This window comes from Anastrepha obliqua, chromosome 2 (assembly GCF_027943255.1).
Source record: "Anastrepha obliqua isolate idAnaObli1 chromosome 2, idAnaObli1_1.0, whole genome shotgun sequence".
NCBI classification, from domain to species: domain Eukaryota; kingdom Metazoa; phylum Arthropoda; class Insecta; order Diptera; family Tephritidae; genus Anastrepha; species Anastrepha obliqua.
Window position 1 is genome coordinate 103,516,906 of NC_072893.1, and position 15,155 is coordinate 103,532,060.

A 15,155-nucleotide genomic window follows, 5' to 3' on the forward strand; every position below is an offset into this window, starting at 1 on the left:
AGAGCGAAATTTTAATCCCGCGAACTTTGACAAATAAATTCACCTTACTTTTTGCCCATAGTAGTAAATGATCGGATGTTTATTTCATTATAAAGAGGAAGGTATGCCGTTAATAGTGGAAAATAACATCAGGCAAATGAATAACACGACCACGCTTACAGACCAATATTCTTTTCATAAAATTTTCCATGACCGAATCGCAAATTGGCCGCCCTATGTCCTCGGTAGCCTCACGAATTCTATCTTTGAAGTCTTGAATCGGTCCTGGGCTGTTGGCGTAGACCTTCCCTTTCACGTGGCCCCAAAGAAAAAAGTCACAAGGTGCTAAATCACAAGATCTTGGCGGCCAATTGTGATCACCTCTTCGAGAGATAACACAGTCCGGAAACTTTTTCCGTAAAAGATCAATGGTTTCGTTGCTTGTGTGGCACGTAGCGCCATCTTGTTGAAAATAAACGTTGTCCAGATCAATACCACCCAATTCTGGTCCTAAAAAATCGTTCATCATCTATGGATAGCGCAATCCATTCACCAATAACAGCTGTTATTGGAAAACCCTTTAAGGGGGGACCCTCATTTAGACGGTCGAAAAATGCATCATTTTTGGGAATTTTTTTCTCAGGTAAAATAACTTCAAACGTTTTGTAATTCATAAAGTACTTTAATAAATGTCTTGACTGTCTACAAAAATTTTCGGAGAAGAAAAAAAACATTTTAAGTATGGAAATATACACCTCGTCCATGGCACCTCATTCTATCTGTGTACATTCTAGCGCTCTGAATTTTTTTCTGAAATAAAAAAACCAAATTTTTTTTAAAACTTTAGGATAATACCTTCGATGTGACATTTTGATTTAAAAAAAAATGTCGAAATTGATATTTTTTACCCAGTTTTATGTTAAAAGTGATTTTTCATGCATAAAAATTGACTTTAAAATTACAAAAAAATATGAAAATCTTTTTTTTTAAAAAAACACTTAATGTCACATTGAAAACAATTTAATTATCTTTAAAATGAGCTATTGTAAAGCCTGATTGGTTCAATACAGCGTTCTCAATTGTGTACACAAAATCGAAAAATGATGTTTCGAGAAAAACGGGTTTAAAGTTTTGGATACAGGCGATCAGGCCACCCGTCGCGTCCTGTTAAAAATTTTGTCACTCCTTCAAAAATACAGATATCGACTTGAAATTTTGAAAGTATATTCTTAAATAGTTGTAGAATAGATTAAAATTATTTCCAAAAAATCGATTTTTTTGACCCGATAAATGAGGGTCCCCCCTTAATCTTCACTCTTTAGAATGATCCCAGTTTTATTCAATTCATTGATTGAAAGTACCCATGATGAGTTCCTTTGAGATGGAACTTCATTCCTTGGTATCAGAAAAAATCGCAAGTGGGTATATCTTATCTATACGGTCGATGGGACAATATTGTTATGTATTCATGCAGCACTTGGCTTTTTTCAACTTTTTTACTAAGAATGCATGTGGAATAGAGAGCCTTGCTTTGGTGGTGCAAAATTCAATCGCTCTCAGCTAGTTTGTAGTGCACACAGAAAATGCGTACTCACAGCTACTCAGCGATATCAAAAAAAAGTAAAACTTTTAAATCACTGCCTGTCTGACAATAATATATTTACGTTGATTGATGAAGGGGGTATCGAAAACAAATTTACGATCTAAATCGCCTTCAGTTGCGATTGGGACAGCCTCAATTTCGTTGACCTTTTTCCATGTACCGCGAACCTTATTTACGTCTCTTGGTATCATATTCAAATACTCACGTCTCATACCCGGTAACTACACGACTCATCCAATATCCGGTCCTAGCAGTTTCCGAGTCATCACTAAAGTCCTAGAACATATGTAATTGTCACACCTCGTATAGACAGACGAGCAGCTAATAAGATAAGCAAGCAGTTATTAGTCCCATTCGAACCAAATCCGCATGCTCAAAGCTGGAAATACCAAATTTGAAATTTCTCTTCACCAAATTTCTGAACTAACTCACTTTCAGGTTCCAGGAAGTTACTTGCTCTCTAATGTTAAATGTTAAATGCTCACTAACTGGTCAGCGTAAGAACCCTTGAATAGATTTCATATCATTTTTTATCCTAATCATAGTTAGCTGATCACGGAGAACACCTTAGCAACTTCTTCGAGGCGTATTATGGTAAGAGCGGCTAAATAAAAAACTTTGCGCATTTTTTCACTTCAATTCCTGAAAGAAAATAACCTAGTCAGGATTTAGATAAAGTATGCGTCCATTTGTTCAATAACTTTTGCCCATTTTGAGCGTAATTTCGTACCTCTGCTGAGAAAGTGCTCGTTCCTTTTGATAAAAGACGTGAACAACTTATTTTCACACGCTTTGCTTTAGGCTAACTATGTATCATTAATTATCGTCGACGTTACAAAGATGAATACCTAGATGAGCTAAACAACTTCAAAATCTCCGACTACAACAAGCTTCAGCGCCTTAAGTGGGCCGGACATATCCCAAGGATGGACTCAAAAGAAATTGCAAAGAAGATCAACGATAGTGGATGTATGGGCCTTATAAAAGGGATTCGCCCAAGAAAAACCTAGATAGACACAACTAATGACGAATGAATTAATGTCAAAATCTTTGCACTGAAAAACTGAAGGATGTCTGCAAAGGATCGAGATTCTTGGTCGAAGTTATGGACGGACGTCAGAGTTTTAAACCAGCTGTCACGCCCCCTATGTTGATGAGGACTTTTGTATCATTAAGAAAAATTCGCAAAAATTTGAAAAACTGATCATCCCTTGGTGCCTAGTCTTGACTATATGGCGGTTTGCGGTAGAACTTCTTACCCAAGCTCTCAAAGCATCTGGTACTTCAATTAGGATGTGTTTGACTTGGCGTTTTCCTGATAGATCCTTCACATTCGACAATTGCGAAGGCTTATAGTCAGTTCGCTCCTTCAATCTAGCCACTTGTTAATAGCAATAGTTCCGAACTGAGGAGAGAGGCTCGATAGGTGCAGCTCATAGTAATTGGCCTCCTGTCAATCCCACCTACAAAGACATGGCTTCGCCCTTATTGCCGTTAATCCGTGGCTCTTTTTCATTCCCAGTTATCATTTACTTTAACAATGGACCGACCTCATTATGTATCACCAAATAATGAAAAGCGTCAATTCGATGCAATAGAGCTGCAAATTGCCACAGAGCTGTAGTTTTTTTTAATCAGTTCGAAGCAGGGATGTTGCGCTGTTCATTTGGTGTAATTGACAAATTTTTAATAGCCGAAGGCCTTCTGAGAAAATGAAGAAAGGATAGATTTACTTCAATTACGACAAGCAAAGGGCAGAAGATCTTCTGAGAAAATGAAGGATGGAATATATTCAGAGCAGTAGTCACGATTACGAAGCATTTGTCTTCAGAAAAACTAAGCTACGTATAAAAAGTCGAAGCGTAGCACACACTAAGAAAGTCCACTGACAGCATAAAAAGAGTGACGCTAGAATGGAGCCCGGAAGGAAGTAGAAGTCGCGGTCGTCCAAAAAACACTTGGGGAAGATCAACACTCCGCGAACTTGTACCAACCAATATAAAGTGAGACACTGCAATATAACTGTCCGGAACTGGTTAGATGGACAACCCTTGTAGGAACTCTACAAGGAGGAATGAAGAAGAAAATACCACTAAACTAAGCCATTGTACAACATTCATTGTCGTAACTATAAGCCTGGAAAGGAATCAAGTGACCAAAGTTGGGTCAGCGAGTTGTGCCACACGCTGGCTGGTCACACGAACTCAATCCTAACCTTGCTACGTGGTTCCGACGAAGACACAATGAAATGGATTACTTCTTCTCTCAGATGCTGAGCGGACACGGCTAATTCCAGTATTATCTACATAGATTTGGTATATCTGCTTCACCACACTATTCTACCTGCCCCGAGAAGTTTGAAAATGCGCGACACGTTCTCTTCTACTGTCCAAGGTTCGTAAGCGAACGTGAGGAGCTAGCCACGATCTTTGGAAGACAGCCAAATTTAACAAATTAACAATTCAAAGTATTGCTGGGATGCTAAATGTAAGTTTGCCAAGCAAAGGTTGCGTACGCTACGCAAGCAGAACGAAGAAAGGCAAACAATTGAGCTGTCTCAACAGCGGCAATTAGAGCTAAATAATATCAACGCAACGGACCCGCAGCCGGTCTCACCGCTTAAGTTCCCCCGAAGTGTTAAATTGAACATGAAATATGTAGTATTTCAGAGGAGGTCGACTCAGACGTACCGACGACAATTACAGACGCTTGAGTTAAGGACTCACGACCATATCATACGCAGACAAGACGGTAATGAACATGACGTTACTGAATCCTTTCGAAGTTCCATTTACTTCACAATGAAAGTATTGGAGACTAGCAGCGACGTATAACCTCCATACGGCCTAGGTAGAGAGCTTGGACGCAGGTTTCGTTTGAGGTTGTTAGCCACAATCACGGGTCCACCCACGATGTAGTGAAAATGCGATCCCGGATCACGTATCATTAGTGAGACGGCATCTATCGAAATGTTTCTAAAATTTTAATCCTCCCCATTCCAAAAAAAAAAAACGGGCGACTATAAGGAAGCGGTTTTCGATTATCTATGCGAGTTTTCAGCCTTGGCGCACAATAGATTGCAATCATTAAGCTGCTTATTAAAGCGTAATGGATTCATGGACAAGTCCGGACAGATGACATTGAATCATGACAATAGACACTAGTGACATAGATTCCAGAAGAAAAATTATCGAAGTTGTTTTTCACGCAATAATTGGTTATTGAACGCGATAGTCCGAAGAAGCTGCTGTCAATCAACCTATCGTGCGGTTTATGGCTCGGGAGACCTAAAAGCTCACTTAAAACCTACAGGAACGCTCAAAAAGGTCAATTAAGGCAATTTGGTTTACAGGACTATGGAATAGGGATGCAGATATTCACAGGAAGAAGAATTGCTTGACACGGAACGGGCTGAACAAAAGCTGTTAATGAATACTCCGCAAAAATCCGGTATTTCCAGTATTCTTCATTAGATAGATACCTATTTTTTATGTTTAGATTCCAGAAATATAACTTTAATATGCCTTAAAATTATTCCATAGAGACCGGACATAGAAATTTACTTATTGAATTTTATTGAATTTCAGCATTGCATTACTAACGCTTACGCTTAATGTACCACGTGCCCTTGCTATGCTTTCCGCCTGTCAAAGCACGAGTAATCCCAAACCACAATGAACTCTATTATTTCAACAACATTCGCCAATGTCGTTGAACGATAAAATCGAAACGATAGGAAAAGGTAAAAATCAATTGACCTTCTTATCCCCTCCCAAGTCCAGCCTTAGTATGTGAAAAGTCAACAAAAGGGAAACTCTCACCGATATTATGAGCCCACAAGGGTCACATTAAAATGCATGTTAAACAATGTTTAAACACCAAACTGACAACAACAAACAAAATGTTACGCCCAAAAAGAAAAAAAAATCTACGAGAGAAGTACAACAAGTACATTCGTAGAACATGACAAGGTAGCGAAAGAAAGAAGCTGATGCTGGCGCTAATGGGCACAGTGGCGAGAACGGCTGCCAAATGGCAGGTAAGCTGACGCAGCATCCAAACAACAGCAACAACTTGCCGCACACTTGCCAAACTAATGGACTCAACATGGAAAGCTGTGCTCGGACGGGTTTTTGTGGTACGAACTGGTGGCAAACAGAGCAGAACGGGGCACAAATTGTAAGCGTGACAGCCAAAATACTACATAGGATAAAAGGGAGAGAAGGGTTTGTGTGAAAAGGGCAAGTGAAGCAACGCATGGCACTATCGAAAACCAAAAATCTAATCCATTACTCAACCCCAAATGGCGCGCGCTGGCATGAAGCACAGTGACCATAGGAAGGAGGACACATAAGGAGGAGAGGTACGTAAGTAGTAAATCTTGCACATTTTTTCGAATTTTTTTATAGTTTTTTTTTTTGGTTTTACAGATTTTTCGCTTTTTATTCTTGTTGTTGTTTGATTTACTTGTACATTGTGAGGAGAATGATAAAAAATGTAAACGGAAACCAGCGGCATAAAGGTGAAATTCAGAGCGGAAAGCAAAACAAATTACTGTTGCCGGTTGGTGAGCGACTGAAAGGAGCTAGAAAAATAAAAACATATACAAAAAGAAAAGAAAAAACATCCGCTAAGCTTTTGAATACAAACTGAAGGCGATGCACTATTTTAGGACTAAAGGAAAGAGTAGAAAAAAAATTAAATAAAAAGATAAAAATCACACTAGGCTTTAAAGGACTAAGCAATCAGTGATAAAAATAAATGAAAGTAGGCAAAGTAATGCAGCGATTCGCAAAAGGTCATGCCATTCAGACTATTTTTGTCCTACTTTAGACATCAATACCAACATTTCAAGCCCCTAAATAACGAAGGGATCGATGGCTAATACCCTCACAGAGAGGATGATATGCAATTTGTTGCTGGTCTGCCGATTGCTGAAGCGGCTTAGTAGAGTAAGTTATGCTTGTGCATATGTAAGCGTGTGGAAGACTGTCGACCCATGGCTTATTTTCGGTCAACCACTAGTTGGCAATTTCGCATGACATTTGACCCAAATTCATTTTTCATTTTATTTCGCAAAAAATACAAAAGAATTGCGAGTAAACTTCAGCGCGTGATAGTGAAAACCCAACAACAAAAGTTGCCAAAATGTGTCAAAAAGGGTTGCTGAGGGTTAATGTAGTGGTAAGAGAATAAGTTCGACCGAATTTGATTTGCGTTGCAGCTAAAATGGCTACCTTCTGCAGAAAATTGGAAATTCGGTAAATAATAGACAAATAAATCGACTCACCTTGGCGTGTCGATGTCCTTTGTGTAGCTGGAAAAAAAAGAAGACATATAAATTATAGATTTAATGCGCTTCAATTTTAATTTATATAAATATTTGTAAAGCAAGTCAATGAAGTTGTAAGTACAAAACAATATTTTCACTTACAGTGCGTATCACTGAATATCGTATTTTTTCGTATTTCATAAAAATATAGTTGATATTGCAATGTAAATAAAAGTATGAAACTTTCAAAAAATTTATAAAAAATTAAAATTATTTTCATGTATTAAAAAATTAAATTAAAAATAAAAAAATATTAAATAAATAAAGTTAAAAAAATATTAAATAATTAAAATTAAAAAAATATTTAAATAAAAAACACTAAAAAAAATTAAATTAAAAAAAAATATTAAAAAAATTTATGTAAAAAAAATATAAAAAATGCCTTTTTTTAATGTTTTAATTATGCACTAAAAATATATATACAATACAAAATCACGTAGCTTATTCAATTTTAATATACTTCGTGTAAATTTGAAGAGCAAAAATTGCAACAAACAAAAAAAAATAAAAATGACAAAAAACAATGGCCCACCTTGTAAATAAATACCTCCACTTGCAGTGGGTGTGGGCAGGTATTACGTTTTTTGCAATACTGGCAATACTTGGTTTTTTTCTTTCTAAATTATAAAATTTTTATTTTTATTTTAACTCAAAAAAAGACTCTGGACGAAATTTCATGAATTAAAAAAAATCAACGATTTTTTATAGTTCTTCTTTTGAAGCTATTGTGAATTTAAGTGTAATGTATTACTAAATAATTATAAAAATAATTAAATGTTTTAAGTGCAATAATTTCAATAAAAAGCAATGGACCACCTTGTAAATTTTAACTAAAATTTTTCGGAAATGATTTAAAACTGTTTTATGGTCGATCTTTAGCTCCTGGGCTATGTTACGTCTACTTATATGCCAGTCAACTTAGTTTATTTCTGTGATTTTATCGATATTTTCGACATTATCCACATTTTCTCGCCTTTATCAAAGAAAAACTGTAAAATGTACCGAATTTTCTCCTTTCCATTTCCATTGTTGGCACCCTGAACTCACAACTGAATGAAACAAACAAGAAATAGCAAACGAATTTTTTTAGTATGAAATGTCACCTTGAAAACGAGCATAAACTTTTACTTTACGATCAATAAATTTTAATGTAGTTATTACAAAATAATAAAAACAACGGATCACCCTGTAGTTGGATATTTCGACTTACAGTAAGTGTAATATCGTCCAGCATTGTTAGCAGTATTTAGTTTTTTTATAAAAATATTTTTCAAAAGTATTTTAATAAGAGAAATAGAAATCAAAGTAGAAACTAAAAAAATTGGTAAAAAAAATTTTATAATTGTGTTTTTTTAATTTTAATCGATTTTTTTTCTTAATTTCTATTTTGAGTTGGCTTTTTTTAACCCATCAAAATAGATACTAATAAAATTTTACTAAAGCAAGTCTGGAGCAAAACTTGCAGCAGAAAAAAAAAACAACGGACCAACTTGCAAATAAATATCCCCTACCAGTGAGTGTGACCGGAAAACGTACAGCACGTGTTTTTTTTACAAAGGTGGCAATATTTATGAATTGTTTCTTAATTTACGTATTATAACAAATAAAGTATAAATCAAGGCTTTTTCATATTCTAACAAATAAAGTATAAATCAAAGTAAAAAACTTTTTCAAACCCGTACAAAAAAATTAAGAAAATAATTAACGATTTTTGTTTTAAGTAGTTCATTCGATTTTTTTATTATTTCAATTTCGAGTTGGCTTCTTTATTCTCCATTGAATTGGATATTTAGCTGGCGCAAGACTGGGTATTAAAATTTTCAATAGAAAAAAAAAACGGATCACACTTATGCTATTGAATATTGTAATCACAATAAATAATCTTAATTTATTCTAAAAATATAGTTTATATTCTGATAAAAAACAATTTAAATTAGAGTCTCAATTTGCACTTAGTAAATATCTATTCCCCCAACATACCCAACAGAGTAGGAAGCATACCTATGAAACGGATTTATCAAAAAAAAAAATGCCATTCTATATTCAAAATTTAGACAGATATTTGATTCATGTTTTTTGATATTTTGATTTCGATAATACAGAAATAAAATTTCGTTTGTTCTGCGACGGCAAGATGTGCCTATGAAACTCGCGGCGCTGGTATCTATGACCTTGGTAGGGACGGTATATAAAGTAATGATACAAGGAAAAACAACGGATTCTTTCAATGTTAACACTGGTGTGAAGCAAGGAGATACGCTATCTACTATAATTTGTAGCTTGGTTTTAAACGTTGTCATCTGCGAAATCGACCCTGAGCAACTATCTTCACGAAGAGCATTCAGATCTGTGGCTATACTGACCGACTTGCTATTACATCCAAGCGCACTTGCCGACTGCGCGTTAAAGCTTATTAAAAAGCAAAGCCGTCGATGACATAAAATAGATCATAAGGTCAGGCAATACCTCTTGGTACAGCAACCTGGAAGTTGGGCCACATACTTTTCAAAAAAGTGGAAACCTTCAAATACTTGCAATAGAAGTAACTTCTCACATCTTAAACTCAGAAATAAATTGCTCCAATGCTCGTGTAACCTGCATATCTATAACACTCTAATAAGACTACTAATAACTTATTATGATGGGTTATGATCACCAACATTAAGAATCATCTCCTACGCTTTGAGCGAAGGATACTGAGGAGAATATTTGGTCCAATAAAGAAAGTTGAAGGGACTTATACAAGGTGAAGTCCAAAATAATGAAGACTGGCGTCATAAAAATGTTTTTGCTTGCGTCATCTTTTTAATGACTTACATCCCTAGCTGACTTCCATTGAAAGGCTGGTGACATTCGGTTCAGTGGAAGCGAAGTTTTTGCGTCTAAAGTGTCAGGATGTTTGTGTCATCGATACAAAAAGGAGTTTCGAACAGAGAGCTAATATCAAATTTTATTTTAAAATCGGCAAAACGTGTACCGAAATATTTGAATTGATGAAAATGGTCTATCTCTTGCCAGAGTTCATGAGTGGTTTACACGTTTCGGAGATGGTTGTGAGGACACACATGACAATGAACATACGGGCCGTCCAAAATCAGTAATCACCGAAAACTCCATCGAAAATGATCGTACATTTTGAATATCACCAAAACATCGATTTATCGTACTTTAACTGATCATTTGGGCTTATGAAAGGTCTGTGCACGTGTTTCATTCCGCACAAGTTAACGGAGGATCATCAATTGCTTAGAATTCACCAATTAACCAGAACTTCCTTTACAACATTGTATCTGGTGACAAAACGTCTTGTTTCCAATATGAACCTGAAACTAAGCGTCAAAGTGTCGTACGGAAGGACCCAGACGAGCCACCACCCAAAAAATCGCGTTTGCAGAGATCAAGGATCAAGTCGATGCTCATTTGTTTTTACGATTCCAAGGGAATTGTCCACAAGGATTTCATGTCAACGAGTCAAACCGTCAATGCAATTTTCTATCTTGACGCTTTGAAACGTTTGTTGCATCGCATTCGTCGAATTCGCCCTGAATACTGATAACGGCCACAAGTATTGGGAGCTTTGCTAAGGCGCAGAGGTTTCGAATGTTTGGGCATCTACTCAGTGCGGATGAGAACAGGAAAACGAAAAAGACCTTCTTATGTGATGAGCAATAGACAACGTAGAATACCTCCATGAAGATGGATTGATGATATCCAAGAAGATCTACGATGCATAAATGCTAGAAGTCCCGATGCAATAAACCGAGACGTAAGGAGAGATATTGTAAAGAAACCACTGGCTCATTCCGAGTTCTAATCGCCATGATGATGATGATGATTTTGATAATTTTTATTTCCACATTTGTACACATCTGTCAGACAATTTGTGAATGACTTGCCGAAAAATAAAAATAAGATAATTTCTTGTCTTTTGATCCAAATCAGTGATAGATGCATTATTGCATACATTTTCATAAGAAACGAATTGCGCTGAATGCAAATGGTTATCAGTTAGAAACTTGAGTGGTAAATAAACCGCACGTTGCACTTAATGTCAGCTAAACACTTCTACTTCTGTGGCTAGCTTTGCCAGATGGAATGATGTAAGAAAACAAATTTTGTGTTAGATATTTTTAGATATTTTAGATATATTTGCAAATTAGCTGATAGTCCATCCTCTACAATATCAAATTCATCACAGCCCTGAGCTGAGAATTTCCTAGAACAAGATTATATGCGCTGAGTAGTTACAATTTGTCTAATTATAAACATTTTGATTTCTATGGTGTTTATTAATTTCTAAACCGATAGCCCTGATAGCCAATGCTAATATATTAATTTATAATTTTAATCCAAGGGAGGCGAATTGGTGATGCTGGTGCTTGTCAGCGGAAATTATTACGCTGGCCACCCCTATGCTATGAATGATAAGAATATCACAAATTCAAATGCACTAAAATCACTCTGCCTCATTCTCTGACTGCTGAAAGGTAGAAGTGGCGACTTTTGCTGATGATACAGCCTTCATCGCATCTAGTGAGTCCCCTGCAGAGGCCTCCTCCTCACTTACACACTTTGGAAACTTGGCTCAATAAATGGAAAATGAATATTAATCATGAAAAGTCTATTCATGTTACATTTACACTAAGAAGAGAGCAATGTCCTCCAGTGTATTTAAATGGTCTTCAAATTCCTACTAGCGACACAGTCAAGTACTTGGGAATGCAGCTTGATCGACGCCTCACATGGAAAAAATCATATTAAAGCTAAGCATCAACAGCTTAAAAATAAAACCAAAAGAATGTACTGGCTACTTGGTGGCAAATCTCAACTTAGTTTAGAAAACAAGGTTAGATTGTATAAAGCTATATTGAAGCCTATATGGACCTACGGAATACAGCTTTGGGGAACTGCTAGTAAGTCCAATGTGGAGATTTTGCAACGCTACCAGTCAAAGAACTTACGAACACTTGTTAATGCACCTTGGTTTATCACAAACGAAGCCATACACATGGATCTAGGTATTCCATTTGTTAAGAGAGAAATCTCAGTATATTCTAAGAGATACATTGAACGATTGTCAAATCATGTAAACACAAATACTATTTGCTTGGTGGACACAACCAATGAAATTAGACGATTAAAGCGCAATCATGTCTTAGACTTGCCACTCCTTTAAATTTGCCAATTTAATAATAATAAAAAAAAAGAAAAAAAAAAGAGCTAAATATGAAATTGTTAAAATGCTCCAATAAATTTTAAAATTCTAATATAAGTTATACATGAAGTAAGTTATACAATTTTCGTGTAAAAATTAAATCTAATAACATAAAATATGCATAAGAATTGTAAAAAGAAAAAATTCTATAGTTTTCTATGTAGTTTTGCACCAGTGTAATACTATGCTGTCATTAGGTAATAAGATCTCTTTTGCTGAATATCTGTATTCCAAGATAGATTGCAAATAAAGTATTTCCATTAAAAAAAAAAAAAAAATTTAATCCAAGGGAGGCGAATTGGTGATGCTGATGCTTGTCAGCGGAAATTTTTACGTTGGCCACCCGTATGCTATGAATGATAAGAATATAAAAAATTCAAATGCACTAAAAGCACTCTGCCTCATTCTGTGACTTCTGAAAATTTATGTATAAAATGAACCCACTATTGCAACATACGAGTCCCCTAAAAGCGAAGTTGTCATTGTTCCATTTTGACATTCACACAATTGCAGAAACATACGTCACGCAAGTATGTATATATTGCATTGTATGTATATATTGCATTGTATGTACGTAGGTATATTCCCTCACGAACTGCATAGGCTCACGCGATATCTAACCATTCAATCGTTTTTCATATGCCGACTTCCCGGGTTCATTGCTCGTTTAATAGTTTCATTCTTGCATTTATTTTGTCTACCGTTGGTGAGGGCTATCTACATATGCCAGTGCATACATATATGTATACATATATGTACCATCACTTATATAGCCAAAGCTTTGGCATAGCACTCGTACTCCCCATAAATCTATAGAACTCCACATATCGCGCACGCAGGCATTGTCAATAAAGTAAGCAAAAGTGTCACTGTCAGTCACTTGGTCATACCTGAACAATCACAAATCATTTTGTTCGTCCGCATTCCAGTGAGTGCAAATTATTATGCATTTGTGCATGAATTAGATGTCTACACGCTAGGGAAAATTTGGAATAGTAATGGAGATTTAAGAGGCAGTCTAAATGACCTTTAACATAGAAAAAATAAAGTACTTTGGACATAGTGCAGCTTTTTAAGATACTTTACAATTAAAACAAAAAAAACATCTTTTAAATTTTTCGCATTTTCCAACTATGTAGAGTCCAAAAAGTAGCCGCATACATTTTTTATGAGAAATTTTATTTAAATTCTTTAGAATGCTTCATACTCTTATTCCCTTGCTCAATAAATTTAGAATATTAAAAAATATACCTTAAAAAGTTGACACTAGAAAGCAGGGCGTCAGAAGGCAGCCTTTCCTTTAAGTGGACAGGAATCACAAACTTAAGTGAATCCGTACATTGAACGCGTATGATTGGTTCCTCTAAAACCTCCTCCATCCTATCAATGCGCCGAAAAGACATATAATTGATATTTAGTGTAGTATTCAGGGGAGTTTCATATGCTGCTCTACTTGAAATCAATATTTTGGTGTGCTTGGCATACTTTGCATATACCTATTTTAAAAATGCGCAAGTCCTGTCAGCCAAGAACTCTGCACGAGGCATCCATTGCAAAGTAAAGTTCAGAAGCTCGTATTTCAGCGAAACATACTTGCAGGCGCTTTTACGAGAAATATAAAGTGAAAGTGTAACGCCGCTTGCCTATGTGAGTTATAACAAATACCCTTCAAGAGACAAGAACAGTTCGCTTTTTCCTGGCATGGATACTACAGCACAACAGCATATCAAGGAACAAGGCAGAACCAGAGGCAACAAGCAAAAAGCGCTTCCTTTGCTCTTTCACCAGTCTGGAAATAAAATTTTCATCAGCAACGGGGCAGCCAATTAGTCACGTCGTTATCGTGAGACATGCAAGAATACTGAAAGTTCCTCAAAATTACTGAATACTTTGATTATGAGAAATATTAACACAGAACATTTTCTCTGTCCTCAAATGCCCTATTTCAGTTGAGTTTTTTGACATTTCTTTTAAAAGTGGCCAAACCAGCATTTAAAAATTGTAGTCAGGGAGTTGAAGTGTTCCGCAATTTGCAAGCGAGTCATTAAACCGCACTGTTAGCCTTCAAGAGCTATGTCGGGCTTTAAATTAGTGGTTAATGTGGGCAATGGCTTTCAAGAGTTAAAACTTGCCAACTCCAGAGGAAACATTTAATATTTTATTGTTTTATCTATTGGATTTTACTTTCATATGCCCAACAGATATCATTGCATTTAGTGCACGCAGTGAAGAATTCAACCCTGAAGTGGGTCATTTAATTTGACCCAAGGCAGCGGCCTTGGAAGTCGCAATCATTCACTACCCTCCGATTTAACAGAGAAAATTTCCAACGACATACAGCCTGAGAATGAAGGAATTTCTCTGTGTGGCACCATCATTGCCCATCCAAAGGGATCATTGTGCGTCAATTCTTAATAAATGACTTGCGATTGGGCCGCTCTGTGGACGAGGTGTTGCGCTTAATCAAAGAATCTCAGTTTGTAGATGAAAACAGACAGATGTGCCCACTAAATTGATATCTCAAACAAAATCAAACTCGTCGTTTCCGATTTAAAATAATACTTCAAATAGCACGAACAAATGCACGACATTGTTTTTTATATGCAAAAAATTGGCATCATGGCAATAGTCTTTCTAAAAAATCAAATTACAAACCGAGAAATTAGGATGAAAAGTGTGGGGAATAATTCTAATTTTGGTATGAAATTTGAAAATTGGATTTATATGGGTTTTGTTCTTCTTTTTCTTCTTAATTGGCGCGATAACCGCTTACGCGATTTTGGCTGAGCTTAACAAAGCGCGCCAGTCGTTTCTTTCTCCGACGACATGACCCAACCAGCGCAGCCGCTGCATCTTTATTCGCTGCGCTATGTCTATGTCGCCGTAAAGCTCATACAGCTCATCGGTCCATCGCCTACGATACGTTGTTAGGTGATGAAAATTGTGTAGAAAAATAATAAAGATTTGAAAAGAGAAAAATTGCCAAAGCTGGTCAAAATGGCAGTTGTCGTGGGTAAAAATTTTTC

At 36.1% G+C, this 15,155-nt stretch overlaps 1 protein-coding gene across 1 annotated transcript in view; it reads right to left on the reverse strand.

Annotated features, from left to right (window-relative positions):
- LOC129239180 (mucin-5AC-like) overlaps positions 1–15,155 on the reverse strand; it is a 235,159-nt gene that overhangs the window by 28,729 nt on the left and 191,275 nt on the right. The window contains exon 4 of the mRNA XM_054874517.1: positions 6,873–6,899. Within this exon, the coding sequence (XP_054730492.1) occupies positions 6,873–6,899 (27 nt within the window). The remainder of the gene's footprint in view (positions 1–6,872; positions 6,900–15,155) is intronic.